The sequence below is a fragment of the Motacilla alba genome, chromosome 1 (genome assembly GCF_015832195.1).
Source record: "Motacilla alba alba isolate MOTALB_02 chromosome 1, Motacilla_alba_V1.0_pri, whole genome shotgun sequence".
Classification (NCBI taxonomy): domain Eukaryota; kingdom Metazoa; phylum Chordata; class Aves; order Passeriformes; family Motacillidae; genus Motacilla; species Motacilla alba.
This window is the reverse complement of record NC_052016.1, coordinates 34,169,032-34,196,750: the sequence shown is the minus strand read 5'-3', so window position 1 is coordinate 34,196,750 and position 27,719 is coordinate 34,169,032. Positions and strand designations below refer to the sequence as shown.

Below are 27,719 nucleotides of genomic sequence, written 5' to 3'. Positions count from 1 at the left end.
GAACTGTAAAATCAGACCGGGGGAAGTTGAAAATTTAGCAGGGTAGGATTAGGCACTAGTTGGGAGCAGAGCAGTAGCTGAACAAAGATAAGATGGATTGGACATGAATGTGTGATTTTAGAGGAGAAACTTGGCTGGCTGAGCAAAGAACAAATAGTCAGAGAGAGGGGTGGTAGAGAACTAGTGTGGCACAGGGAGGAGGGAGAGACAGGGTGAGCAGCCAGTAGAGCAAAACTGAAGAGGTTTGGACAAGAAAATGGGAGACCTAGGTGAGGAGCTGAAAAAGTGAGGAAGGGTGTGGAAAGGCAGTATTAGGGAGGATAAAGCAAAGAAGTTGAGCTAAACAGATGATGAGTCTCTAGTCTGTTTTCCGTCTGTCCTCCAAAGCCTGTGAGGGAACTGGGTTTCTTGAATGTGACTTTTATCCTGAAATCCATGACAATCTGTGAAATCCCTGGCAAGATGTCATCCATCTGGCTTTAAGTTTCATTCCGTAGATGGTCATCTTCTGCTCTTAAGCAGGGATCAAATGACAGCACTGTTATGGTGTTGGATGCCCGTGATGCTTCGTGGTGACCTTTTCTAGTTATTAAAAAAAAATTTAAGCTACAGGCAACAAAGTTCTAGCCTTAAAAGCACTGTTGAGGCTTTGATATCCTGAAGTTCCAAAAGCAATCTGTTTAAAATAGGTAACGGTTTGTGTGCCATTTCCCATTTTTGCCACAGGATGTCACAATTCCTCCATGTATGGTCCTGCCCATCACAGGCGCTAACCTAGGTGCCGCCAGTTCAGCTATTGTATCCAAATGTGAATTGATGTGAAATAGATTCAGACCCATCCAAAGTAATCCCTTGGATTCCTGTTTGTTCCCTGTCCGTTCCACACAATTCACTCTCTGTGTATAATAAAAATCTTATTCAGGTGTGTGATTCAAAAGGAAAGGAGCAGCACAAGGCTTCAGTCAATGTCATTGCTAAGTTTTTAATCCAGAAAAAGGGAGCCTTCCTTCCAGCCAACAAAAAGGAGGAGGCAGATCTGGTCACTATTTCCATCAGAAAGCAGAGGTAAGTGTCAAAAAGATGTGAGGAGACAGATGCTGTGACATCTTCTACTTTGTGGATTAAGACCTTGTCTCTGTGTTGACCTTTGGCTATCGTAAGGCATGGTAACCACTGTGGAGTAGCTCACTTGTAACTTGTGACATCTTTTGTAAAAATGTCCTTGGAGTACTGATCATGGTAAATGGAGTTTCACCAAGGTGAAGTCTGTGGTTAATTTGTGCTGTTTTTACTAAGAGCCATGCTAAGAGAGGCATCTTCTCATACAACAGCTGAAATGAAAAAAAAAAAAAAAAGAGAGAGAGATGAAAGTGTTTATAGGAGACCTGTTCTCTCTTGCTTTCTTTTTCTCAGTACGACTGTGGGCACATTTCCTGTAATAAAAGCAATACACAGATGAGGATAGCCTAAAAAGTCAAAGTTCAAAGGAAATTAATTAGTAGTACTTTGTGATCACAGTTAAATAATTCACTTCAAAGCCTGCTAAAAGACTTCTGTAATGATTTTGATTAGCACTTTAAATTTTTTTTTAAAAGAAGGCAGAATTAAGGACATTTTCAGCCTATGGTTCAAATTGTGACAAAATCCAAATTTTACCAATAGTTCAGGCATCCTCTGGAGGACACTCATATACTTAACTTCACTTGAATTGGGTCATCTTCTTAAATGATTATTCTTAAAGAATAGAACTGACATTTGGATGATTTGTAGTCGGGCATGTTGTCTTGCCTCAGGAGGAAAAGCATCTTGGATTGAACTCCTTAGGGAACTAGTGAATTCCTAATGTTCTCACTCCTCTCATGTAATATTCAGAGGATTAAATGCCAATACCATTGTGTTAGCTTGAAGGTTCAGGTTTCAGTGGATTAAGACACTTTTCTGGGGACTGAATTTTTGTGCTTGCCTGATCTGAAGCAAGCATTAGAAATTCCCGATCTTCCATGACTATTTTAATCAGTCCTTTCACAGAAATTAAATATCTGGACAGTAGTGCTGTGGAGATTAACTTCAGCTTATACATAACTTCAGCATATTATAACACAGCATAGATCTTCCATATCTCACACTCTTATTTACTCTTAAACAATTAGTGCAACATAATACAATCTATTAAAGCTTTCAGCATTTTCTTATCATCTTTCATCTTTAATAAAGCTTTCAGCATTTTCTCATCATCTGCTTTATTTGCAGTCCACCAGATGAAGGTCAGGTGAGGGCTAGCACACATCCAGGGCCCAGGGGTTCAGGCCTACCAGAGACAAAAAGGTGAGGAAGGAGTGCCAGAACACTGGGGCCATTGACAGAAAAAAGCTAGAATTGGATGGGGTCTCAACAAAGCCCTTTCAAGGACTGGGGAAGGATGTCGAAGTATCACTTCCCTTATGTAAGAGAACACAGCTTGCACTCTCTTCAGTCTTGAAAGTTCCCCTATCTTTCCCCTCTGTCTTTGCCTGCACGCAGTCCTTCCCTCATCACTTCCCAGTCTCACATGGTGGAGACTGAACCAAACAGGATCTAGAGCACATCATCATTGTCTTGCCATACCAACTCTGAGAACATGATAAGAGCTCAGCCTCTAGCATGCTGATCTGGAAACATCCTCTCTTTGATACAAAGTCTTTGCATGCATGGACCCCTAGGAGAGAACCAGACCTTGAAGAATCCATTCTCATTTTAAATAAGGGACTAGAGCAGTTAATGCCAGACCATACAGGAAGCATGGATTAAAATGCAGAGTTATACCGAGTAAGTACCAACCTAAGACAGTACTGATAAAATACTGCACAACATATTGAAGGTCAGGGCAAAATAGTCAGGATGTAGGCTTGAGCTGAGTGTTTAGATGAAATTTTCTGCCATGTAGATGACATATGTTCCCATGTCACTTAAAAAAAAATTGTACTCCAGATATATAATATATTAAGGAAGCTGTCAGTATAACTAGGCTCTCTTGAGAATCTCTCCACCTGGATATGGGGATGTCCTAATGCTTGTTAAAATCTGACCATTAAGCACTTAATAGTCAAGTCCCATTGATTTTGGTGGGACCCAGGATTCTAAAGATCCTTGAGAATAAGATCAGCAAGAAGAAAAGCAGAAGAAAACAAGTGCAAATGAATGGGGAGTTCAAAGTTGAAATCTAGAATGACCATTGATGTGAAAGAAATGGCTTCAGAGTGACTAAACTTTCTACATTATCTAGTAACTTTGTGGAAAACAGCTGTGGGGATTCTGAATGAATTCAGAAGGTATGCGATGTTGCAGGCTCTTTATAAGCAGCTTGCAGAACTGCACAGCATATGTCTTGATGCAAGATTTAAAAGAAGTGAGGTGCTGGAATGTGAGTACATAGAAGTATGCAGCTGCAGTCAGTGACATGTCAACTATGGAATGACTCATCTATTTGTAAATACTAATGATTCCTTCCAGGCTTCCAGTTAGGTCCTGCAGTTCATTGAGAATGTTAAACCATTTTCTGTAGTGGAGCTTCACATTTCATAAAATATGATCATGAGAGACTTGAATAGATTCAAACAAGCCAGGTTTGCCACTGGCACAGGAATCAAAATGACCTGATATCAAGCAGAATAAAATTGTTAATAGCAGCAACACTTACAGGAAAAAAAGGACAAATGGAATGTGTAGAGTGGAAAAGAAGTGGACCTACAGTTTTGTTGCATCTCATTTGACTGACAACACCATTCACAAGAGTTGCAGAAACACTGCCTGGTTTGCAGCAGAACTGATCAAGGTTATAAGTTTGTATTACGGAGGATTTTATGGAACTGCAGAGAGATGTTTTTTTCTTTAGTACACAGGTTCCTGGACTTGGGCTCTGAATGAGGTTTACTGTGATGTACAAGAACAAACCAACCTTACGCAGCATTTGCTTTTTGTGGGGTGACTGATTGGAGATGCATGCATGTTATGATGTTTATATCAACAGTGGCTCAGCTGTCTGATTCTGGTCAGTTCTGACAATTCATATGGGTCTTTTTGCAGAAGTTTGAAAATCCTGCTCTTTCAAGTCATGAGAACTGAGAACGAAAGATATTTCCTCTTTGGAAAGATCTTTATAGGCCACTGTCTTGGGTAACTCTGCAATATTGGGGGAAAAAATTCCCCATGGGTGACTACTGTGTATCTGCTTCATGCCTAAATGCTTTTAAACCTGGGCTATTTTTTTCTAATTTTTACCTGAAAATAGTGAGCCTGACTGCAGTATAGGGACAGTCCTTTGCAGATTCATGTCTTTTGGAGGACTAGTGATGTTATTTCCCAAATGCAGATTAAAATTTCATAAGTTACTATGTGTAGAGACTATCAGAAAACATACAGTTGTCTTCTGTCATGATCTTTTGGTGTGTTGGTAACACATGCAGCCATTTGAGTGCAAACACCTGTCTTTCCCATGAGTCTGTGCAATAAGATTTATTCCAAAATGCTCAGATTTTCATGGGTGTTCCCTCCACAAAAGGGAACAGCTGGTCAGTCACCCCAGCAAGCACTGAACTAAGCCTGACCAGCCTTTAAATGCACATTGAACATCAGCTGCTGCATATCTGCATTGTGAAAAAGCTTCCACGTCTTGTGTCTAAAGGCTCGTAGTTCCTGCTTCTAATATATATGGGGCAGGCAGGTTATTTTGCGGCACAGAACAAAACACCAGCTTCCTTCTTTTGCCTTATTACCAGGGAGACTGCACACTGAACTTGCTGATCCACATTTTGCAGTGTTGCAGGCATGGCAAATTCCTAATCTTTACTAATATGTTTGCATATGCTTTCAATGGACAGTGACAAGAAGGGGCATAATATGAAAGTGATGATAGTACTAATCCTAGCACAAACTGGTGAGAGATGTGCAGAAAACAATGTAAGGAAGGCATTAATACCTTTTAAGTTTATACCAAAGCTTGTAGGAGGGTCACTATCTTCTTTACTGGGGAGGGTGGGACCAGAGTCCTGGTCCCAGAACGAGACCCCAGAATGTCTGGGATGCTGTGGGCCAAGTCTTGCTGTTAGAGACAGCAGTTTTTGGTTTTAAACTGGAAAGTGACTTCATCTTTTCAAACTGCCTTCCACCTCCAGGCTGATACTCTGAAAATTTAGCTTGTTTCTGGCAAGAGATGATCTGTTGCAGTACTGGTTTTGTAGAGCATTCAAGAGACACAAAAGCTTTCAAAGTAATCTTGATTCTGCTCTTGTGTTTTTACGGGCTTGCTTGACAGTATGCAAGGAGACTTCCTCCATACTAACTTCCAAGGTGGTCTCCCAGGAAGGGGATGGTTCAGTCCTGTGGTACAGAATTCTTGTGTACAGAATTAATGCCGTAGTCCTGAAACATGAGGATTTGCCTCTTCAGTCTGGGAACAGACTGGTGCACTGCTTTTTGAGGTGATATCAGTCCAGTGTTTGAACCCCTTGCCTTCATCAAAAAGTGGAGTTTGAAGCTTAGAGGGGGTGTAAATAATGACCTCTTCCATGGTACTAGATTGGAGCACCAAGCCCTTCTATCCCAGCATTCATTTTCTCTCTGGCCCCACTGCTGAGTGATAGCATTTGGTAGTTGCAGGTCTGCAGCTCTGATCAGAAAGAGAAACTCCGTCCCGTTCTTGGGCAGTTAATATAAGAGGCAGCAGGGTCCTGACAAGACATCTTGCTCAGAGCTTTGAAATCCTTTATTTTCACGTTATCTAAGCATTGACACAAAACACAAACAACTTCTCTGACAGTAAAACACAGCATATGGTTGACTGGGCTGCTGGAGCATTGGCTGTCTTATGTTTATACTCAGTCAAAACCAAAAATACTTCTTTAGACTATATTGAACAGGTTTCTTTTTTCAAGATGATAAAGTGGTTCCCAGAATAGGCACTACATGGAAACTATCAAAATACCTTCAGCTCAGTTTCATCACACAAAATTTCCACAGCTTAATATACCTTCTATCATGTGTATCAGAAGTGTAAAAAATCTGGAAAACCCCAGACTACCCCAGACTGTTACTTTCAACTGGCATCAATAGGGGCTCACCCAACCTAACAGTAACAATGAATGTAAATGCATTTTTGAGGTTTCTTGAAAAATCTGTCGATTGGAGACTAGTAGATAATTTTTTGGGTGACCATTCTTTTAGTGGGTGAAACTGAAGACACAGGAAGCCAACAGCAATGACTGCAGTGCTGCCGTGATGTTCACACATTATGAGCCACTGCTGTATGTTCTTCAATTCTGATAAAAGGCTGTAGAGGAGAAATAATTTAGAAACCCATGACAGCTGGGTAGTCTCTCCCTATTTCACCCATTTTTTAATGTCTTGACTCTTTAAGTCAAGAGCTGTAAATGTCCAGTGCTACCTGCAGTCCTTGTACTCTCACATGTGGCACCAGGCTGCCAAATGATATGGCAGCTTGAGGGAGGGTCTTTTTTCATTATCTCTTTCAGAGACTGAGATTTTCACTGGATCTTTTGTCCTGGATACTTGTTCTGACAATTTTCTCACAGTCTCATCTCAGTAGCCTGCCCTTAACTATTCCTTCTTGACTGCTAGATAAATCTGTTTATTCTGACACATAGCTCTCTAACATAATTCTTCTGGTGCTGTCAGCAGGCAGAGGAGAAATAGAAAACAAAAATCACTGAGTTCACAATCAATTCTTCTGCACAATGCAATGCCAGAAGAGAAATGGCTGTGGTCTCACCTCTGCATTGTACTCCAGATACTGGTGCAAACACTATCAAAAGGTGTTAACCATGCTTTAATGACTATTCTCTTCCTTCTCCTCCCTTCCAGCCTCTTTCCTTCATCCCACCAAGAAATTATTCCTTCTTCTGGGGCAATTCTGTTACAAACTGTTACCCTGCAGGGACCATGGCCAAAATAGCAGTGCTCCTCCTTATTCTGTTTGGAGGGCTGCTAAGAGTGGAATGCTGCTTTCCAGAGATGTTTAGTCTTCATAGGCCATACCTTTGTGCAGACCCATCTGAAGTCATCTCTCAAGATGACTAAATTTTAACCTCCCTCTGCTCTTGGCATTCTAGACCTTGGGCCAGAGTATAAAATGTATTTTGTTTTGTGTCTTCCTGGTTTCTACAGGCCAAATCAATGTCTTTCAAACTTTCTTTTTAATATTAAAAAAGCTAAATAAAATATACCATTCAACTGCAAACTTGAGAAATCCCCTTGGAGGTTTTATGACAGTCTTTCCCTCAGAGTTTATGTTGCTATCAACAGCTCTATCTAGGCCTTTGGAAAGTGGCCACCAGATAAAAGCTTTAGGAAGGAAAGACAAAGCTATTTAATTTTAAAGGAAAACATGCTTAGTATGTTTAACAAACTAGGAACAAGGCACTGCTTTGGAGAACAGATGTGTGCTTTTGACAGATGTTTCAGTCAGCTTTTATCTTGCTCCATGTTTGTGTGAATTTGGGAAAATCGTATTTTGGTCAACAAGTGCAACCTGTACATGTTCCAGATCATCACACCTGGCTGCACAGCTTCACAATGCACATGTGCTGAACCAGGAGGCTGCGTGGGTGCCGGTCACCTGAACAACCTTGCCAGAGAAATGGCATGGTGGGGAACAGGCTACTGAGCAGAGATCCATGGATAATTCAGTGGTGATTAGGTGAGTGAGTGAGTGTTACATGACACTTTCTGTTCCTCCTTGTTCTTGTCAGTGTTCCTACAATTCTGGATCCCCTTAGTACACAATAGAAACTGCCAGTTCTTTTTTGACTCTTGCAACACCCCACTAAAAGGCACACTAGCTGCATCCTAGTGGGCATATTAATCTTTTCCCTTCACAAGGTCTCAGCAGCGTCACATCCACTGCTGTCCTGCCCTTCCCCCATTACCTGTGTGGGTCATCCCTTTGGTCTGCAGTGGGCCTGTATAAGTATCATGCTGGAGCGGTCAGGACTGGTGGCAAACACAAATACAGCACCGGGAGGTGAAAGACTGTGGCCTAAGAGTCAAGCTGTGGCTTGTATGCGGCAGGTATCTAAAAGGCAAGAGTAGCTACTGATGCCTTGGTTTGGGACAGAATGCAAAGGAAAAGCAGCTCTGTATCTTCTCCCTTATTGCCCATGCCGTTGTCCACAAAAGTCAGACTCATTACCTGGTGTGCAACAACCCAGTAATTATACACTCAAGAGAGACATTGATTATTTATTTTAGAGTTGTGCAAGCCTGGGTGTTCTGTGGTATTCCACAGATCAAGCACACCAACTACCAAAGCTTTTTACTATTTACACATTTTAGCAAACAAAGGAATTTGTGTTCCTTGGCTAGAAGTTACATAGTTCTCTTATAAATTAGTATTCCATCTTCTCTTGGTTAATGATTGTCTCAATTTTCATGCTAAACAGTCTGCACGCTCAGTCTTCTATTTGAGTCAGTGGGTTGCACCATCTCCTCCTACCAGAATTAACTTTTAGCCAGTTGGAGCTATTTTAACACAATTACTGAGCTGGCTTTATTACTTTCTTCCTTATCTTGGCAGTTCTGCCAGATGTCCTTGTGGCCTGTAAATTCTGCATTCTTTGTGTCCAGTATCAGGGCACATTCTTTCCAAGACTTGTTACTACTCCCCCCCCTCCGGTCTGAGATCACTGAAGCACGTCAAGCATGGACAACACTTGGAGCTTGTTAATAGCTCTCTGTTTCACAAACTAAATATCCCTTCTTGTTGTTTAGGCTTGAAAGCATAGAAGATCAAGCATCAGAGCACATCCTTTGCAGCAATGCCAAGGGCCGGCCCTGCTGGGCCGCTGCCATGAAACCGTAACATTAATGACCCCAGTCATGGTGACTGTGCTGTGTCCGTGTAGCCACTCCCACAAAGAACTGATCCTCTGTTTTCCCCACTGGCTGTGTAGGAATAAAGAGGTTTAGGTGGCCGGCCACAGCTTTCAGGGTGGAGCCCGGCGCTGGCAGAGCCGAGGGCGTCACTTGCTGCTCTTGCTGACTGCGGCGGGAGGCGGCTGCTCTCGCCTGACGCCGCCATTTTTCCTCCCCGCTGCCAGCTCCCTCCTTCCCCTTCGGGCTCGTTCAGTACCGAGTGTCCCTGGAAAATGTCACTTTCGCCCCGCCATTGTGAGGCAGCGCTCCGCCCGCCTTGGGGTGACGGCCAGGAAGAGGCGGGGCAGGCGGCGGGAGGGGGGCCCCCACCTCCCCTATCCCGGCAGGCGGCGGGCCGGGAAGGGGCGGGCGAGGTTTCCCGGAACCAGCCGCGCTCGCACGGCCGCCGCCGGCCCGTTCTCCCCGCGGGCTGAGGCTGCCGGGAGCTGCCCGCCATGTCCTCGGTGGCCGCCGCCAGCTGCGACGGCAAGGGCGCGGGGGAGGCGCGGGAGGAGAAGAAGCCGCTGAAGCCCTGCTGCGCCTGCCCCGAGACCAAGAAGGCGCGGGACGCCTGGTAGGGACCCGGCCCCGAGCTCCCCGCGGCCCCTCCGCGCCCGGGCGTTCCGCCTTCCGCTCGTGTGTGCCCTGCCCCGCCGGGGTTCCCTCCCTTCCAGGGATTTGTGCCCCTGCCAGCGTGCGCCGGGCATTTTGGGGGCGCTCCCCATCCCGGACGGAGGGTGCTGGAGCATCCGAGGGAGGAGGGAGAGTGTGGAGAAGGAGGGGAAACGGTCTTAAAAGGATTATTTAGAAATTAAGAGTTTAAAACCTCATAGCCCGTGTTTAAAAATGGTTTCAAAGATCACCTTTTAATGCTGCTTGTAAATCTTCACTATTGTTGATTGAAGCAACACGTACCAGCAGGTGATAACTTCTTTATTGTTCACCTGAGTATAATTACATTCTCTCTTAAATAAAGCAAAATACTCTGGTTGTTTTGAGTCTCAGAGGATGACATTTCCCTGAGAAGTTCAAAATGCGTGCATAGCTGCTTTGGTAATTATAGACTTAGTCATGATCTTAGGACCTATAAAATCGTATGAAGTGCACCCTCCAAATGGAGCTCCTTTGTATTTGACAGCGAATCTTTAAAGTTTAAAAAACTACTCTGACCAAGTTGTTTTGTTGTTGTTTTTTTTTTTACTTTGCTGGTGGTATAGATGGTAGGTGACATAATCCTGAACACTGTTTTTGCTAAGTTTAGGGGTGCATGTCTAATTACATGATAGAGTGAAGATGAATCCAGAGACTCCTAAGAAAAAGATGGTAGGATGGATATTACTGATCAGATGGAGTTGTCCTGGGCAGCCAGGGGGCATGTCCATGCTCATTGTAAAAAAACCTAAGAAGAAAATGAAACAGTTCTGTCATTCAGTCAAAAAGCAAGTCTGAACTGCTTTTGTGGTATACATGATATACCAACAATGAGAGGCTCTTACTTGAACAGATGAGTTACATCAAAAGTTACCATATATGGTGAATCATTTTTTCAACAATAGCTGGACAGCTGTTGTGTTTTGTTTTGCTTTTTGCTTCAGGGTCCTTAAATTGCAACTGAAGTTGGACTAAAATATCATTTACTGATTAACCTGTTCTGTATTGTTCTCTTACTGGAGAAATTTTGTTGCTTCCCTACTGAATAATTTGAAACTGGCCAGCTCAGCGTACTTGATGGTGTGACAGCCTTGTGTTGTATAACAAATCCCCATCCGGACTTGCCCAGAATAGACCCTGGTCTGTTAACAGGAAGTTCTGTTATGCCTGTTGTCAGAGTTTTAGGTGCACAGCTCCAGACTTGGGTAACTTTTTGGGATAGTTTTATATTGGCCAAAACAGCACTACCCTAGACAGGGGAGAAAAAAAAATTCTCTGGATCCTAATAGAGATTTTTAATTGTCCCCAACGGTTTGTCAGTTCTGTTTCTTTACTAAAAGTAAGTGAACATTTTATTGCTGAACCCTGGAAATCTTTTTGTTTTGCAGCATTATTGAGAAGGGAGAAGAAAATTGTGGGCACCTAATTGAAGCTCACAAAGAGTGTATGAGAGCCCTGGGTTTCAAGATATGAGTGAGATGAGCAGGACTGAGTGGGGTGAGTACAGCCTTCAGGACATCTGCCTCTGAAGTGCCCTGGCACCTCAGCTGGTGCCACTGGAAGGCCCAGAGTAGTGATCATGATGGTGTTGCCCTTATGAGAGAGAAGGCAGAGCAATCTTCATTGACACTGCAGCCAACATTGCTGTCCTGTGAGGGTGGTGAAGCCCTTGGCAGCACACAGCCTCTGTGAGTCACCCTTCAGCAGCAGAGAATGGTGCTGCCTCAGTTGTCTGCTAAGAGATCCAAACCTCCGTTTAGATTTCTGGTGCTAGGGCACATGGGAGTTGGTTTTTGTGGGTTTGTGTTGGGGTTTTTTTTGTTGATTGTTGAACTGTTGCTCAATATCCAATGGAAATCCATGTTTTGTGAAGCTGTGTTTCCTTTCTCTTCTAGATGATGTCTTTGGTGTGACTGTGTTCTGGAAAGCTGCAAAATAAATTATTTCTGCGAGTTACTTCAAAGAACAAATATAAACAAAGAATCTATTTATGAAGTCTTTAATGATAGAGTATGCATCACATCTGTAGCTTTTCCACTGCTTGCTCTTTACCACTGCTATAGAAAATATATTTTTTCCTCTTAATAAAAGCCTGAAAATGACCAGTGTTCCTGACTTCTCTTTCTTTTTAAGTGAAGAAATGACAGTGCCCCCTCCTTACTGAAAACAGCATACTGCAGGAATGAGAGACTGAGAAAAGCCTGCTTAATCACTAACATAGGAACTCTTTCTTCCTACTGAATACTGTGGTGGTGTGGTTGAACAGAAAAGACTTTGGTGGGTTTTCCCACTGATGCAAATCATGAAATCATGCTAGCAGCATTGCACTCTTGCAGCTTTCAGCAAACATGCTGGAGCTTGCAGAGCTGTTTGTGACAGTAGCTGTAACTATGTTTGTACAAAGGTGACCTCAGTCTTATGAAATGAACTTCCTTAGAGTCAAAACTGTATTTGATTTCCCTGTGTTCAAATTCTTCCGGTTCTTGAATATCGTTACCCAAGCTTCATTCTTTATAATGAAAAATTAGCTGCTTCCTGTCTCAAACTCGCTTGAGCCAGTAGTTCTTCAATGGAAAGAGAGAAGGGGACTGCTCCCTGTCACTGCAAGTGACTTGTATGTACAGGTTGCTTGCCTGAAAGTAAAGGGATTTTTTTAATGCTGAGTTTTTGTTGTGTTGGTCTTGTGCTATGCATGCATGGGCTTTTGTTTTCTGGCTTCTTTCACTTGTATTAGATGATAGTAGGAGGGTAGTTGTTGCCTTTGATTCCTTCTTACAATCTAGAGAAACATTAGGTGCAATTTCTGGCTTGTTGCAGGTGGGGCTTTTCTGGCTTCATAATATGTAATTGTGCAACCCCAATGTTAATCTTCCTGTGGCGAGTTGACTTTCCTGAATATTGGATCGCTAATTACTTTTTCTCCTGATGAGTTTTCTCTTCAGATACTGAGGAGACAAGATCTGTGCTTTGTCTTGGATTTTTCACCGGGCTTTGATCCTGCTGCAGGGGTGAATCCAGTCATTGTTTCTCTGCCTGCCGGGCCCTGCGTATCCTAGCAGTGGTTTTTGGCTGTGAGCATTTAGTATGTGACACTTGGTGCTGCCTCTGCTGAGACTCACAAGTTGTGTGAGGAGAGTTTAGACTCTTCCTCTGGGGATGTTTTCTGAAGGTCCTGTCTTGAGGCAAGAGTTGTGTCCACACTGGCTTTCAGCCTTGGCGTAGGGATGAAGGTGTGGCTCTGGCAGAAAGCATTCAAAGCTGCCTCTGGCACTGTAGTTTTTTGAGGAGCAGAACCTGGTGCTCTTCCTGGTGTTTATTATTGTCTTGAGGTAGGAACCTGAATAAGGTCATTCCTTGTTGAACCATTGTGTTTCAGAGCATGAACTGAAGAGAATGCTAGACGGTGGGTGAGCACCAGCTTTGTGGTAGCATGGTCTGGGTAAACTGTGAGAATGATGCCATAGAATAGAGCAGGGCAGGAAGTGGCCAAGTGAGAGTGGATGCTCCTTATATCAGGTCAAGAAAAGAAAAAACCATATTCCTGCACAATTTTGCACAAATTCTATTCACTTAAGAAGTGGGATATTTAACTTCCATGAGGTTTTGTAAAAGTGTGGCAAGTACGTCAGAAAGTTTTTGGAAATGAATGGGATGCTGATGTACCTGTGTGCAACAAGTACAGAAGGGATACTGGAAAACTCTACACTTAAAGCAACAACAGAAGAACCTTGTAAAAAAATCAAATTCCTTGCTGAGTGGCCTAATTTCTTACTATGGCATTCCTGTGGAGTGGATTCAGGGCTTCATTCAGGGAGTGAGAGTTCCTGTGTTAATACTTACTGACAGTGTTGGTGACAGACCCTGCACAGGGTGGTGTGTACCTTGAGGGTGTGAAACACAGCAGTAGCAGGAAACTTGACTACCAACTATAGAGCATCACAATTAGATACAGTACATGCCATCTTTGAACCTTTGTAATTCACTATGAGGTTGTCTGGGGTAGGCTTGAGACCTTTCCCAGCAGTTGTAAATCAAATGTGTATATTTTGGTGCTACAGTGTTTATTCATGTGTAAATAACAGTTCTGCAGACTAATTCCAGCAATGCACTATATATCAAATCAAAAAAGAGGTGTTTGATTATGCCCTCTCTGACTTCAAGCCACCAAGGTCTTAATGTCCTCAACACAAGGGATTGAACTGGTTTTCAGCTTATAGGATCAGTAGTGAACCTGTTGACTTCCTAAAGGATGGGCAAAATAACCAGTCCTGCAGCTGCTGTGAGATTTGGGACTGATAATCTCTGTGTTGTGTGGCTCTCAAGGACAGAGGATTTATTTGCCAAACATAGTGCAGGCTGTACCTGGGTTGCATCATCACATGCAGCTAAATATTAAGCATTATTGGTTGAGTCCATTTTAAGTGGGGAAATCAGTGAAGTACCTGTTTCCACACTGCCTGTTTCAATGCTGAAAAGCTTGACACGTCTGTTTTTTCTTTTCACAAACACATTTTGTAGTAATGCTTATGTGTTTACTTCCAGGGAAGGGTGTTAATGTTGCTCAGGTGTTTTCTATAAACTTGCCATCTTTATTCCAAATTGTCTTCAACTTTGGTATGTCCCTTTCCCATTGAATTGAATTCCCATTGGCTTTTGAACACTCGTCTTGGATGAGCCAGTGTCCCTGGATGAAGGGCATTTAATGCAAAGCAAGGCATGAAAATATAATGTCTCTTTGGTAATAAGAGGGTTTTTTACTTTTGCTGGGTAGAAAACTGAAAGTGCTGTGAAGATGATCTGTATGGCCATGGTACTGTCAAGGGAGAAAGGAAGATTTAGTCTTGGTGGTTCAATCACTTTACAAATGTTCCTTTTAGAAATTTCAGTCTGAAAACACTTAAATTAACCTCTAGTGTGTGCACTGAGATCTACCTTTTAAAGTGCTGTATCATTCTCTCTACAATGTCACATTGGGACCCAGCAGAAAAGTTGTGTCGTTTCTAATGAGAGCTTTGTGCTGTTACTGCTGTGGGTTGAAAGCTTCCTGTCTGCTTTTCACAGAGAAATCACAACAGGTCATTCTCACCCACGGTACTGGCTTCAGCATCACTGCAACACCACTATTTATGTTCAAGAAGATGTCAGATGAAGGCCTTTCTTGTCCTAATGAGTCATTAGCACTGTGTTCCAGTTTATTTTTTACTCAGGAATTTACCGAACTGAAGAATGAAATTACTAACTTCCTTTTTTTCCACTTTCTTTGATGTCCCTGCAAAAGGGTTTTGGTAGTACAAAAAGGTAGGAGAAAATGCAATGGTGCTTCTCAGGATGCTTCCTCTAATGTAATTGTACATTTCTTCTCATAGCAGCTCAGTTTTGTCTCACAGGTCTTATGAAAAGTATCTTTCTCCTAAGTGTTCACAATCTTGATATCCCAACTCCCTATTTTATCAGATGTCAGCCTATCTTGGAGAGAAGGCTCCTTACAGATTTTTTGCAGGGGCCTAAAGGTGGACAAGTTGTTGTCAGGATCATATAGCGAGTATATGGCAATGGTATGAAAAACAGCCTGGATCCCCAGATTTTTATCGTGGTGCTTTAGCTATAAGATCATCTGTCCTGCTTTGGAGAGAAGGTTGAGAGAAAGTTCTTCATTTCCCCATAACTCTTGCAGAGGAGTGTTGTTCCGCTTCAGTAGCTAGGATTTATTTCTTCACTTAGTTAAGGGGCCTCAGAAGACCAGGTTCCCTGTTTCACTTTACTCTTAACAGAAAGCACCTTTCTGAATGGACTGTACTCACCCTGTGCAAAGCTTAATTTGTCTTCTTTCCTTCTCACGTGTCAACCTGCCAGGATGGCTCTCAGGAGCCATGCAGCTCTGTATTGCACTTGGCCTCATCATTGCAGAAATAAGATTGTACTGGCCAAGACCTCAATGAATTCTTGAGGGTTGCCATAAAGCATTGCTGCAGCCTTGCCTGGGAGACAGTGTTATTCCAGAGCACTGTTAGTTAGGAGAGATGATCAGTGTGTCTTTAACTGAATGGTGCCAATGGGAATGGCATGTTAAGCAGGGCAGCTGCAAGCTCGGCCTGAAACACGACCACCCTTGAAACCCTATCTCTACCCCACTGACCCATGCAGGCTGACTTCATACTGCGATGGGAGACCACGTGGGTTGCGTCAATGCCTGAAATGTAATTGCATCCTGGCAGTGGGGCAGATCCTGCCTGTGTGACTGATAATGTGTTACTTGAAGCAGGGGAGAAATTGCATTTATGCGTGTTTTGTGTAGCTGACCATGGAGGACTGACCTCAAAGGCTCTCTCTTGTGCCTATGTCCTGGGTTACCTGAGTGGGAAGTGCTGGCTGTCCTCTTTGAGCTAAGTGAAGGTCTGGGGCAGGTTCTAAATAGCTATTAGAAAAATGAGAATGTGAGATGATGTTTCTCAAGGGTGCTTCCCAACAGAGCCTGTAATCCCTCAACTAGGATTTCCCCACAAAATGTGCTTCCAAGTGTTACACGCTCACAAAGCTTTTGGCAGGCAGGATAGTGTCATCTTCATGATAGATGAAACTGGGTGCCAGAGGCATGTTTGGTCTAGTTTTATCCCTTGCATTCACAAATGGGCTGTGCAAAGCTTTTCCTTGTGCCCCTTGATCTAAAACACCCCACGAGAGGAAGCTCCCTGGAGTAAGGGGAGGCTGTAATGGACCTGGAAAGTATTAATTGAGAGCCAGCCCCTTTTCTTTTGCCAAGTCCCTGCCACAGTTACGAACCACAGTGGGAAAAGGGGGTGACCTTTTTCCTTTTTTGTGCTGGGTGAAAGTCACTCTCTCACAGGAGTGCAGAGCGGTGGATAGCCCGATGTGTGACTGGAGCTCGCCATGATAAGCTGGTTGTTTTCCCTTCTCCTTTCCCCTCCTCGCACTGCGCTGGGCTTATCTGGCTGCCTGAGTTATGTTAAGTAGCGGCTGCATGCTTGCTCTCTGTTCTCCTCGCTGCTTTTGCTCCTTGGATTTCAATTCCAAACATGGTTATCCATTTGGGGTCTCTCTCCGTTCCACTGCCAAGAGATACACATTCCACACTCAACACCAGCTCCCTCTGCTGCTCTCTCACGGTCGCTATTCCATTTGCTGCAGCGCAGGCGAGACAGGCAGTGCAAGGAGATCTCTGTCCTGTCTGTGAGTTTTCCAGCTAATGGCCTCGACTCTTTTTCTGACTGAGCTCTTTTGGCCTCACATTTGCCAGCCTCTTTTCTCCCTGTTGTGGCTAAGAAGGGGGCCAGCCGACGCTTTGTGAGCCACAAAGAGAGAAGCGAACGCTTTTGGAATTTTTCGGGTGCAAAAACATTCGGCAGCAGTTTTTTAGCATGTTACTTTGAAACACTGCTGTGGGACCAGACGTGCACAGGAGGAAGAGGAGGAGGAACAGCTACCCAGCAGCTCTGGTTTCCAACCTCTGCAGCACCCTTTGTGTATGACAATTAATTTTGAGCGCAGGACGGCTGGGGAGGGTGGGGAGTGGGGCAGGATGAGCGCAAACAGCCCCTCTTGGGACCAGGCTGTTCTCCAGCCTCCGGTGTGTGATGCTTGGAAGGAGATTACGGAGGAAGCAGCCTACCAGCTGGCCAGCTGCATTGTCCTCCTGGGTTACATGGGGGGAAGTGGCATCTTTGGGTCCCTCTATATCTTTGGCCTCCTGGCCCCAGGCTATTTCTGCTATGCTCTGTGGGGCTGGCTGAGTGCTTGTGGGCTGGACATCTTCATCTGGAACATGCTGCTGGTCCTCGCCTGCTTGCTTCAGCTGGCTCACCTGGCTTACCGGCTCCGCAGAAACACCATCCCAGAAGAGTTTGACCTCCTCTACAAGACCATGTACCTGCCCTTGCAGGTGCCCCTGGAAGTCTACAAAGAAATCGTGAAGTGCTGTGAAGAGCAGGTGCAGTCGCTAGTCAGAGACCAGAATTATGCGGTGGAGGGCAAGACGCCCATTGACCGCCTCTCGTTGCTGCTGTCTGGCAGGTAAAGGCTCCCCCATTTCTGCACAAAGTCTGACAGCAAACTGATGTGGCTTACTGTTGTATTATCACCCTCTGTAGAAACTGTGAGGATTGTTTGCTTCCTCTGAAAAGGATCTGAGTTATGCATCAGTTTGTTGGGGACGGGGGAAATTTGCTTTATGGGGTGTTTGTTTTGTTTTGTTTTTCTAACTTAAGAGTATTTCAGGGAATGGTTTACAGACTCAAGCTATTGGCAGTGAAGTGGAACTGAGCCTTACCTGTGATACTTTTGATGAATCCTTACCCCTTTGTGTGTCATTTTGAAGTGATCTTAATTCTGATGGGAGACTGGCTGTGAGAATGTGTTTCTCAAGGCAGGAGAGCAGTGTGTCTGGACCTGGGGGTACCAGGCGCACCTCTGTGATGTGAAGAGCTGTGTGCTGAGGCCTCAGTTCACCTGCTCTCCCTGTCCAGCAGTGTTCAGGGAGAAGTTCCTGTTCCTGACACCCCAACCCTCAGGGCTTTGTCATTTTTCACTTTGAGCACCATTTCATTAAAAGAGAGAGTATTTTCCTGTGGTGGATCCTCCCTAATCAGGTGTCTTTCTTTCCCTGTGCTGTCAAGCATTTGTGATATTACTTCTTCTGCACCTCCAAAGAGAACCTCAGGGACCTCTAGAGAGTCACACTGGAGATTTGATTGAATGATCAAGTACTGGCATTTGTTCACCTGAGATTCTGTGGCATGCCTTTAGCAGCATATCCACGTAACGATTTGCAAAATCCAGATGCATACAAATAGCAATAGCGTCTGCTGCCAGAAACTTGGCACTAATATTACATAAGAATGGGAAAGGAAGAAGATCTCGAAATAGGAGCAATACTGAGCTGCAGGAGGTGTGTCTCACAAGGATTTTCCTTTGGGAATACAAAGCATCACCTGGGGTTCCTGTTTTACTGTACTGGCCAATCCTCTCTGGTGAGGGGGTTTGCAAAGAAGAATGGCTGACCTTTCTTTTTTTGGTGTTAGTCCTTTTTCTAAGATGTGTTAAGAGCACCCTGGGCCCACCAGTATGTTGAATGGAAAAGCACTGGAGGGAAATTTGGTATGTGCGTTTCCAGTAGCGCTTCACCTTACCAAACATCTCTGGTGAGCAGGCTGGCTCTGAAGTTTACTGTATCAGTAAATAATATTGATGGGGAAGATTCTGTCCTGTCTTGACCTGCACTGGATAATGTGATGCTACTCTGTGGGCATGACAATGCTGCAACAGCCAGTAAGATGGTGATGGTGGGTAGTTGTTGGGCTCTCTGTTGCAGTGGGAAGTATGCATCTTGGCTGGCAAAGGATGCTCCATGGAGGTGGGAATGGATTTACATTTCCTAGTACCCACTCTGTTGCCTTGTGAGGTCCTTGTTGACTCAGCAGAGCATTGCTGTTATGGTGCTCTTTCTTAAACTGGGCAAGTGGGGCCTTGGAAATGCAGACTATGCCTGGATTGGGAAATGTGCCTTACAATCCATGACCCTTCCAGGCAGCACTGCCAGGTGATTAGAAGCCAAAGGTGAACAGTCTTTTAACTCCTGAAGGCAAGAATTGACTTTGTGCATTATACAACAGGGGTACATGGTGACAGGAAAGCAAGAAACTCTAAGTCTGGTGATGCAGAGCTATGAATAGAACTCCAAAGTGCCCTGGCATTGTCCTTGCTTCAGGCCTGTGCAGGTCCTTCTCTGTTCCCACAGCAGAGCTCAGTGCACGTTTGACCTTGACCCTGGCAGGCAATTGTAGCAAAAGTAGGTGAAAGGGATACTTAGAAGGCCAAGAGAAAGTGAGCGGGAATGTGCAGCAAAAACTATGAGCTCTCGGGGTGATCTGTGAGGAACCATAGGCAGTGGGATTTTGGGGGATCCTGAGTGTAGTGACTTCCCAGTACCAAGACTGGGAATGCCCTCATGCAATCCTGGAGAGAGGAGCAAGATACAAGTACAAAGAGCCACAGGCTGGCTTAGAAGTATCTAGAAACCAGCAGTCTTGTGGGCTGAGAAGTCCTGGGTTAGGACCAAGCATTGCACCTGTGAGAGCTGTCTTTGTAGAAACAGAACACAGATGGAGTATGGGGAAGTGGCAGTAAATGGTTTCCCACAGAGAAAGGAGGGATAGCCTCATCACTAAAGCACCTGCAGCTGTTCCAAGAGGGTACGAGACATCTGTGAGACAAGCATTTCTTTCCTCCCTGGTGGGACACACTGTTTGAGCTATCAGATTTGTGTGACATCTGTTTTGTGGCCTAAGCCTGTCTGCCTCACCTGTCCTCTGCAGGATCCGAGTGTGCCAGGATGGGCAATTCCTTCACTACGTCTTTCCATATCAGTTCCTGGACTCTCCAGAATGGGAGTCACTGCGACCTTCTGAGGAAGGAACTTTCCAGGTAACCACAACTCAGCTTCACTCCTTGGTGCTTTGCTGCACGTCTGAGAAGGAGGTAGAGGGGCCTCAGTACGCCATTCAAAGATGACCAGGAATACTTTCCTCCCCTTCCTGGTGGTTTAGCCAGCACAGGATTGTGTGATCAGCTGTTTTACCTTTTTTCCTACCTTGCTCTGAAAACCTCAGGGCACGTTCCTACTATCAGCTGATAGCAAGGAGGGTGGAGCATGGTGCTCCTTCCTGTTTATCAGAGAATCGAGGTGTCAGATTGCCAGCTCTCTTCCCTTAGGGTGTTCTCTAGTACCTGTACTGATGCATTTGCCCTGCATGCTGCTAGCAGGGCGCATTGTCCTAGCATCAGGATGGCAGCCGTGGCAATGTGCAGCAGTGATATAAATCCATAAACATCCTGTTCCTCACAGAAGTTTCTGATGGTCATGTGTTTTGGGTGGAGAGGCAGAAAGGATGATTCACACCCAAATATGGTTCTTTCTGAGCAGAAAGATCCCCTGCTGAGAGGCCAGACCAATTCTCATTTGCAGTGACTGAAAGGATTTTGGCCTAGCTGTCAACACCCCACAGTGTTTCTTTGGCTTTCCTTCTGGAGAAGATTACTTAAGCCTACATCCCTCTGTCTTTAGCGCACATGCCAGGATTCCCTGATACCTGTCAGGATGTCAATACTCGTTATGACAATTAGGGCATATGAGGAGGGATTTTGCTAATCCCTTGGGAGCATGGGAGGGTCATGAGGGAATGATGCTTTCTCATGAGGGTAGCCCCAAGCAAACTTGGTTAAACCAGGGCAGCTCTCCAAATCTGCTTTCCTAGGGTCTGAATTTGGCTCATGTGTGAAAGGCTCATGGTGATTACTCCTGAGAATAGTGCCATCACCAGTGATTATGGTTGTAGGAGATAGCTGGCTATGTGACTGTGGCACAGGGCTACAGATAGCGAGCAGAAACAGGGATGCTGGACCAAGGTAATGAAATAGAAAAGGCAACAACAGCATGGCTGTGCTAGGGCTGGTAGTATCTCATGTTTTGCACAGGTCTTCAATCTGGCAGCAGACTGCTGCTAGCTCCTGGGCTGTATTTGCCCAAGAATCCAGCAGGGAGAGTGATGGCTGCCCAGTGCTGCAGGCAGGGAAATGGCTGACTGCAATGGCTGACTGCAATGGCTGACTGCAGGCATGCAACCTACAAAGACATCCACAGTATTTTCTGAGCTGATTTCTGTGGAACTGAATGTTCCCAGACCTCCTGAGGGTCTTCATCTGTGGTGCACGAGACAGCTTGGGAGCAGGCTGGGGCCAGGCTGCACCAGCCCTGCCAGCACCATGCTCTGGCACATCTCCTGCTCTGCAAGACAGGGCTGGTCAGTGAGGTCAGCTGTGCCTGGCCTCAGGATGGGGAGGTAGAGCCCTAGGTAGGGAAGGCCACATGCTGGAAATGCCTAAACCCCACATGTGCTTATGGAGGAGCATGAAGAAGTAGCAGCTGTGTGAGACCAGCAGTCATCAGGTGTCACTTGACCAGTCCATGTACCTGGAAGGACCTTACTCTTGGTGGCCATGCTAACCATGGTGATATGCTGCTTTTGGCAGCTGTTTAAGACACTAGTCCCTCTCACCTGAGTAGTTAATAAAACTCTGTAACTTATCTCAACCTTGTCTTAGCGACACAATAATTTGGTTTAAAAAGTGCATGTTGGACTCTGGGTCTTTGCTGGAGGAAGGCATGGAAGGTATTTCTTGCCCAATGTTTTTCTTGCCCCATGGCTCCCTGGAATGACAAATTTCAATTCTGAGCCCACTGAAAAATGGCAGAAGCATGACTTAGTCTAACGAGAATAGCTGCCTTCCCTGAGCTTTCTGCTTTGGCTGTCTGCTTCCCACAGGACTGTTGGGTCCAAGTGCCTGAAGGAGTTTGGTTTCAGGGCTGTCACTTTCCCCCAGAAGGCTGAATTACAGGCTCTTGCTGATGCCGGAGCACTTGTGTCAGGGGGGATTCAGGAGTGAAATCTGTCTTGCTGTCCTGGTTTGGTGGCAGGTTTGCTTATTGCATCTCAATCCCTTACAAGAAGGGATCACTTTTGATCACTGTGCCAGAGGTTGATTAGGAAAATGAGATTCCAGTCATTTCAATTTCTGTGTGACCCTTCTTTTTGCTTGCCTGGCCTGGGAAAGTTCTCCGGTTTTATCTCCTATATTTCTTTCATCAGACAGCTGTTTGCAGGGCAATGGCATTAAATATCAAACCCAAGGACACACACATGCAGCCAAGCCATGTTCAGCTTCCCAGTGGCCGTCTGCCATGGCGGCTGACCAAGGAGACCCCTGGGCGTAGAGTGAAAGGGAGCCCCCGGGATATTTTGGTTCCGGCACTTGTTCGCATGCCAGTGTCTCCATTACACTCGGATATTCTTCTTTGGCCCAGGGCAGTTTGACCCTTCCTGCATTTCTTGTCTTTATTCTTATTATTTATTATAATATACACTTACACGCTAAATAATGTTTTTTCTGAAATTGTTCTTGTCCTACACTTAGAGGGAAAAGGTCTCTCTTTACACTGGCAAAACCAGAAGGAAAATGAAATGTTCTCTAAAATCAATCCGGTAAACCCTCATGAATAAAACCTTTTCATTTCCTCTCTCACTGAGCTGTGCTGCAATGTCCTTCAAGGCCATTCAGCCCTACAGAGTCAAGCAGAACTGCTGAGACAGGATGTCCCTTGGGCACAGGATGACCAGGCAAGCCTTTCAGGTGGCCCAAAGCTCAGGGCCTTCTTGGAGCAGGGCCTGTGGGGCTGTGCAATCCAGCAGCAGAATGGGTCAGCAGCTTCCCCCAGGGCTCCTTGCTGGCTACTCAGACTGACTGGGCATGCAAAAATATCCCACTCTGTAGCATTTCTGAGGGATAGGTCTGTCTGTGCTGCCCTGTCTGTTCATTTCAGCTACATCCCTCAGATGTCAATAGGGAGCATCATCTGAAAGCAAAAGGGTGAATCATAGCCATCCATGTGGCTGGGTTAAATGAGGACATGCTACTAATTGCATAGGAAAATGGGGTCTTTGCCTTCTTAGGGAGAGGAAACTGCAGCAGGTAAGGATTTATCCCGTGATTCAACCAGGACAGTCCAGCCCCACCATCTGGGGAAAGTAGGATTCAAAGGGGCTGAGGGCATTCCCTGCAGTGAAGCACATGGCTCCAAGGTGGGTGACCCCGCCCAGGCAATGGGACTTACTCCACTCACTCCCTGCCCCACAGGTCACGCTGACAGCTGAGACCGACTGCAGCTACATCACCTGGCCGAGGAAGAAGCTGTATCTCCTCCTGAGGAAGGACCGCTACATCGCCCGGCTCTTCTCCTCCCATCTGGGCTATGACATCTCGGAGAAGCTCTACTCCCTCAACGAGAAGCTCTTCGCCAAGTTTGGCCTTCGCTTCGACATCCGCTTGCCCAGCCTCTACCACGTCCTTGGGCCAGCCTCCTCCGAGGGTGAGTCGGATGACTGTGAGGAGCTGCTGCCGGGCTCTGGCCAGGCCAGCGTCTCTGAGCCGCCGCCGCAGCCGCCACCGCCACCACCGCCGGCTCCACGCCCCCGGGCATCCCGGCCCGACAGTGATCTGCTGGGTGAGGACTCCACCAGTCTTGTCTTGGAAGATTTTGCTGAGTTGCCGGGGTCTTTTATGGACTATGTGAGCGAAGGGGAGTATATGAAGTGAGGGCACTCCTGGCACGGGCACTCCTCACCCTGTGTGGGACCCTCGCGTAAGTACCCACTTGCAGAGCAAGTCTTTCCCGTGATGCATCTGCCTGGACAAGCACTGGACCCCATTTGCCATGGGTTTGAACCTCTGCAGTGTTTTTTGGCCCGCTGCCCCAAGGAATCCCAGAAGGTGGGCTCAAGCTATGTGGTTTTCCTAAGGAAAAGCAGCAGGGCAGAGGCTTGACTCCAGGCACCAGCTGTACTGTGGGGTAGAAGGGCCAGTAACCTGGCTATAGAAAGCTCTTCCCTGCCCACTTCTCTCCCCATCCCTGAAGACAGGCAGAAACACTGAGATGGTGTCCAGGCAGGCAGGTGGTACACAAGTGGTCACTGAGACCATGACGTAGACCAATGCCAGGAGATACTCCAGTGTTGAGCTGAGCAAGAGCTCTGCAGGTTAGAAAGCCCGCATTCCAGGAGATGCCAACAGGACTAGAAACAGCTCCAGGGTTTATAGCAGATTGGTGGCAAGGAGTTGCTATAAACCCTGCAAGTGCTCAGCAGGATGACAAAGCTCAGAGTCCTTCCTCTCCCTGCCCACCACAGCTTATCCCAGCATTTGATCTGTCCTCCTTGTTTCTGCTGAGATTCGTCTCTGCCAGATCAGTAAGATGTAGAAAAGTCTGCCCTGGGTGGTATAGGTCTTTCCTCCAGTCACCCTAGGTGGACTGACAGGCTAAGCATTGTTTTAAGATGCCCCAAACTTTGCAGTGAGTAGGAATGAGATGCTCTCTTCCAAAATGCCAGCTCCTTACTCCACAAGGGAAAAACATTCTTGTGCCTGGTGGCTGTTGAGGCAGAAGAACAGTGCAGGCAAACAGAAACAGATGGGAGAGTGGCTTGTGCTTGAAATTCAAATCCAAGTGGCCAAGAGAGAAATTCCACCCTGAGCTACTTTTAGCTAGCCACTGCATGCCAGCTGCTACACACCAGCTGCATACCCCAAAATGTGCATTCCTGCTGCCTCCCATAGTAATCCAGCTGCCAGGCACCAAGCTTGGGACTGGAATTTCTGTCTTAGAAGTGACCCCTGTGTGTGTCTCAGTTGGGTCTGCACAGCAGGAAGGAAGTTGCAGGGCTGGGCTGCAGCTGCAGCTTGAACACAGCAACACTGCACCCTGCTCTCCTCTGTGCCTTCTTGGGTCTACTTCTACCTGTGCTGTGGACCCAGTGGCAGGGAGCATTGGCTCCTGGCATGAGCCCTGACAAGTCTGCAGTATTCTTCATATTATCTGAGATATGAAGAAAGTGACCAGGGAAAGAGCAAGTGTATTTGTTTCTGGCTGAATCAGACAAAGAGTTAGCAAGAGTTCTGACTAGGGTTTTGTTGTTGGGGTTGTTTGGTTTTGTGTAGTTTGTTGTTTTCTTTTTTAAGGAGGCAGAGAGAGAAAAAAAAATTCCACATTTGTTCTAGGAATGTGAAGCCCCTGGTTCTGCTGGTAGGCTGCTGGAGATAGGAATTTGCAGCTTTTTCAGTCCTTACTTGGAGAGGCAGGAACACTGAATCACTTCTGAGACATCCATCCTCCTAGCTATCAGAGTGTCTGTGAAAACATGCAATCACAAGTGAATGCAAGTAGCGTTGTGAACACAGCAAAATCACTTTGCCTGTGCTTTGATTTTATTTTGCCTTCTCAGAAGGAGGATATACATTCTCAGATCACTGGTAGAATTCTTCTGGTAGATCAAGCTCAATAAAACCAGAATTTCAAATGCAATAGAAAAGGAAGGAGGCAAGTAACATTGTAGCTTTTTTGAAAAATTTCCACCCATTTTTGGCAGTGAGGCGATACTGTGAACATACACACAAGGGGTGTGTGTGTGTTGTACAAAACTGCTACACAGCAAAAAGCTATTCTTTCTTTCACACAGTCCTGTTGTGAGCTGGAAGGTCTCGTCTTTCTAGATCTGGTGACAGAGGCAGTATCCAGGAGTGCTGCTATTGGCAGCAGAGACCTGCAATAAAAGCCAGATGTTTAGAGGTGTATTTGAGGTGGGAGAGAAAGATGATCTTCCATGTCTGTCAGTCTGGAGACAACAGACAATAGACAACAGTGTGGTATTTTAATTTTGAAGGTAATTAGACAAGGAATCAAAACCTCTGCTTAGTGTGCTCACAGTGGTGGAATGAGAGCTTCCCTGGTACCCTACTTGGCACTTGTGTGTCCCATCTGCATCACATCCCAGTGGCACAACAGCAATTGTCACATCTGGGCAATATTCCACAGCAACTTGAGTGCCTCACCACAAAAACTAGTGATACAGAGGGGTTGCGGGTATTCCCTCTGTCCAAACACTTGTCACAGCTCAGCAAATAATCCAAGCAGGTCTGCCATGGCTCAGGTAAAGCACTTTCCTTACTTTTTCGTACATCTGTAATAAACTGGGAAATCCCCTGCAGTGTCATTCTTCAAAGTAAGTCCCTGAGGTCAGAGATCCCCTGGGGCTTTCCCCTGGTCTGTGCTCTCATCTCCTTCCCCAGTAACTCCCAACGTGGGTAATCATGTTGCAGCTCTCTAAATTCCCCATGCTGAAGTGCTTCTGTGGGTGACATTTGTTTTCCTTTTCTGTCACTACAACGGCCACCTTGCAACACTACAGTTCAGGAGGGCAATTCTTGAATGTCCAAAGTCCTACAAAGGTCATACACAAGAAAATATTCATGAAAGATATATTGACCTACTATTCATGTAATCTAATTCCTTGAAAGTGTTTCTAGTTTGCTTATGAGTAAGATGGACTGTGATATCCCACTGATGAGCACATTCGTTCTCTAAGGAGGATGCTGCCTGTTTGAAGGAGGCAGGTTCAAAGATTCTGCTTACTACTTGCTTTAACAGTATAGTATAGCTCAGTGCTCCAGAGGAAACTAAGCTTTATTCCTTGCCAGGAAATTTAAACAACCAAGAGCCACCTGCTTTTTCTCCTGTTCATATTGCATTTGTTCTAGTTTGTTGCTATTAAGTGCTTGCAGGATGTGTAGCTGTTGCTACCTGTTTTTTTACAGCTACATCTTGGGGCTGCCTTTTTCTTTGGTGGGTGAGATGGGTGGATGGATGCTTGATGGTCTGCAACTTGGTATCTAAGTTAGTAGTTAACAATTTGTACATGCTTTGAGAGCAAAAGCAAAGGAGCTGTGTGTGGGCTTTGTTTAACCAATACCACAGAAGGCACTTTGGAAGGGTTTGTTTTTGCCATCTCAGAATGGGTGCATAACCCTGTTTCCTGATTTATCAGTTGTTGAGGAATTACATAGTTTTGCGCTGTAATCTAGGAAAGGAGGGGGGAAGAACAGGTAATGGTGGGCTCCATAAGATTTATGTCTTGGAAAAGTTTGAAAGTATGATAGTAATGGTGTGCTCTTTCTCTCTCTCTCCCTCCCCCTTCTGTTCCCTGTTCCCCTTTTCCTCCCTCCTCCACTGCATTCCTTCCGCAGCCTCTGAAAACCATCTCCAGAGTTCTCACCCTCTCTGCAAAGGACGAGCCCCTCTGGCTCCCACTCAGACCCCTGAACTCTAGGGAACAACAGGCTGTTTTCATCCCGAAGCCCCTCCAAGGGAGCAGATGCTCACACAGGTTTTTGACCAGAGACACTCTTTAGCATGCAGAGACGTCTGCCAGCAGATATCTACACTCAGGAGCACATGAAGCACATGCTTAAGACTGCAGTGTGACACTCCAGCACCTCCCACCCCATGGCTGTTCACCAGAGCTGCCTTCCACAGTGTGCTTCCATGGTCTGTTTTCTAGTTGTGCCTCTCTGAGGTTGTCAGCAGCTCTGTCACCAAAGTGCACCAATATCCTGCAAGCAATTCCAGCCTGCTTGCAGAATCTGTGTTCCTTTCGATTCAATGATTCCCATTAAAGTCGGAGATGAAACTACTGGTGTTTGAGGATTTGAAGAGTGAGAAAACAGCTGAAGGGAGGAAGGGAGGGAGGGAGGATTTGAAGAGTGAG

General features: G+C 45.6%; 2 protein-coding genes across 4 annotated transcripts; both read left to right on the top strand.

Annotated features, from left to right (window-relative positions):
• The first annotated feature begins 9,242 nt into the window (after positions 1 to 9,242).
• LOC119708837 (cytochrome c oxidase copper chaperone) lies at positions 9,243 to 11,657 on the top strand. Its single transcript, XM_038155729.1, has 3 exons — positions 9,243 to 9,478; positions 10,944 to 11,052; positions 11,451 to 11,657. The coding sequence occupies exons 1-2, from the start codon at positions 9,360 to 9,362 to the stop codon at positions 11,026 to 11,028; spliced, it is 204 nt and encodes a 67-aa protein (XP_038011657.1). The 5' UTR covers positions 9,243 to 9,359; the 3' UTR covers positions 11,029 to 11,052; positions 11,451 to 11,657.
• Positions 11,658 to 16,632: 4,975 nt separating this feature from the next.
• POPDC2 (popeye domain containing 2) lies at positions 16,633 to 27,641 on the top strand. Of its 3 annotated transcripts, none has more exons than XM_038146445.1 (4): positions 16,633 to 17,583; positions 19,884 to 19,992; positions 23,260 to 23,491; positions 27,199 to 27,641. In XM_038146445.1, the coding sequence occupies exons 1-4, from the start codon at positions 17,039 to 17,041 to the stop codon at positions 27,279 to 27,281; spliced, it is 969 nt and encodes a 322-aa protein (XP_038002373.1). In that variant the 5' UTR covers positions 16,633 to 17,038; the 3' UTR covers positions 27,282 to 27,641. The 3 variants fall into 3 exon arrangements, with proteins under 3 accessions (XP_038002373.1, XP_038002356.1, XP_038002366.1); XM_038146428.1 differs by having other exon boundaries at positions 23,260 to 23,764; XM_038146438.1 differs by having other exon boundaries at positions 16,634 to 17,583; positions 23,260 to 23,626.
• The last annotated feature ends 78 nt before the right edge of the window (positions 27,642 to 27,719 follow it).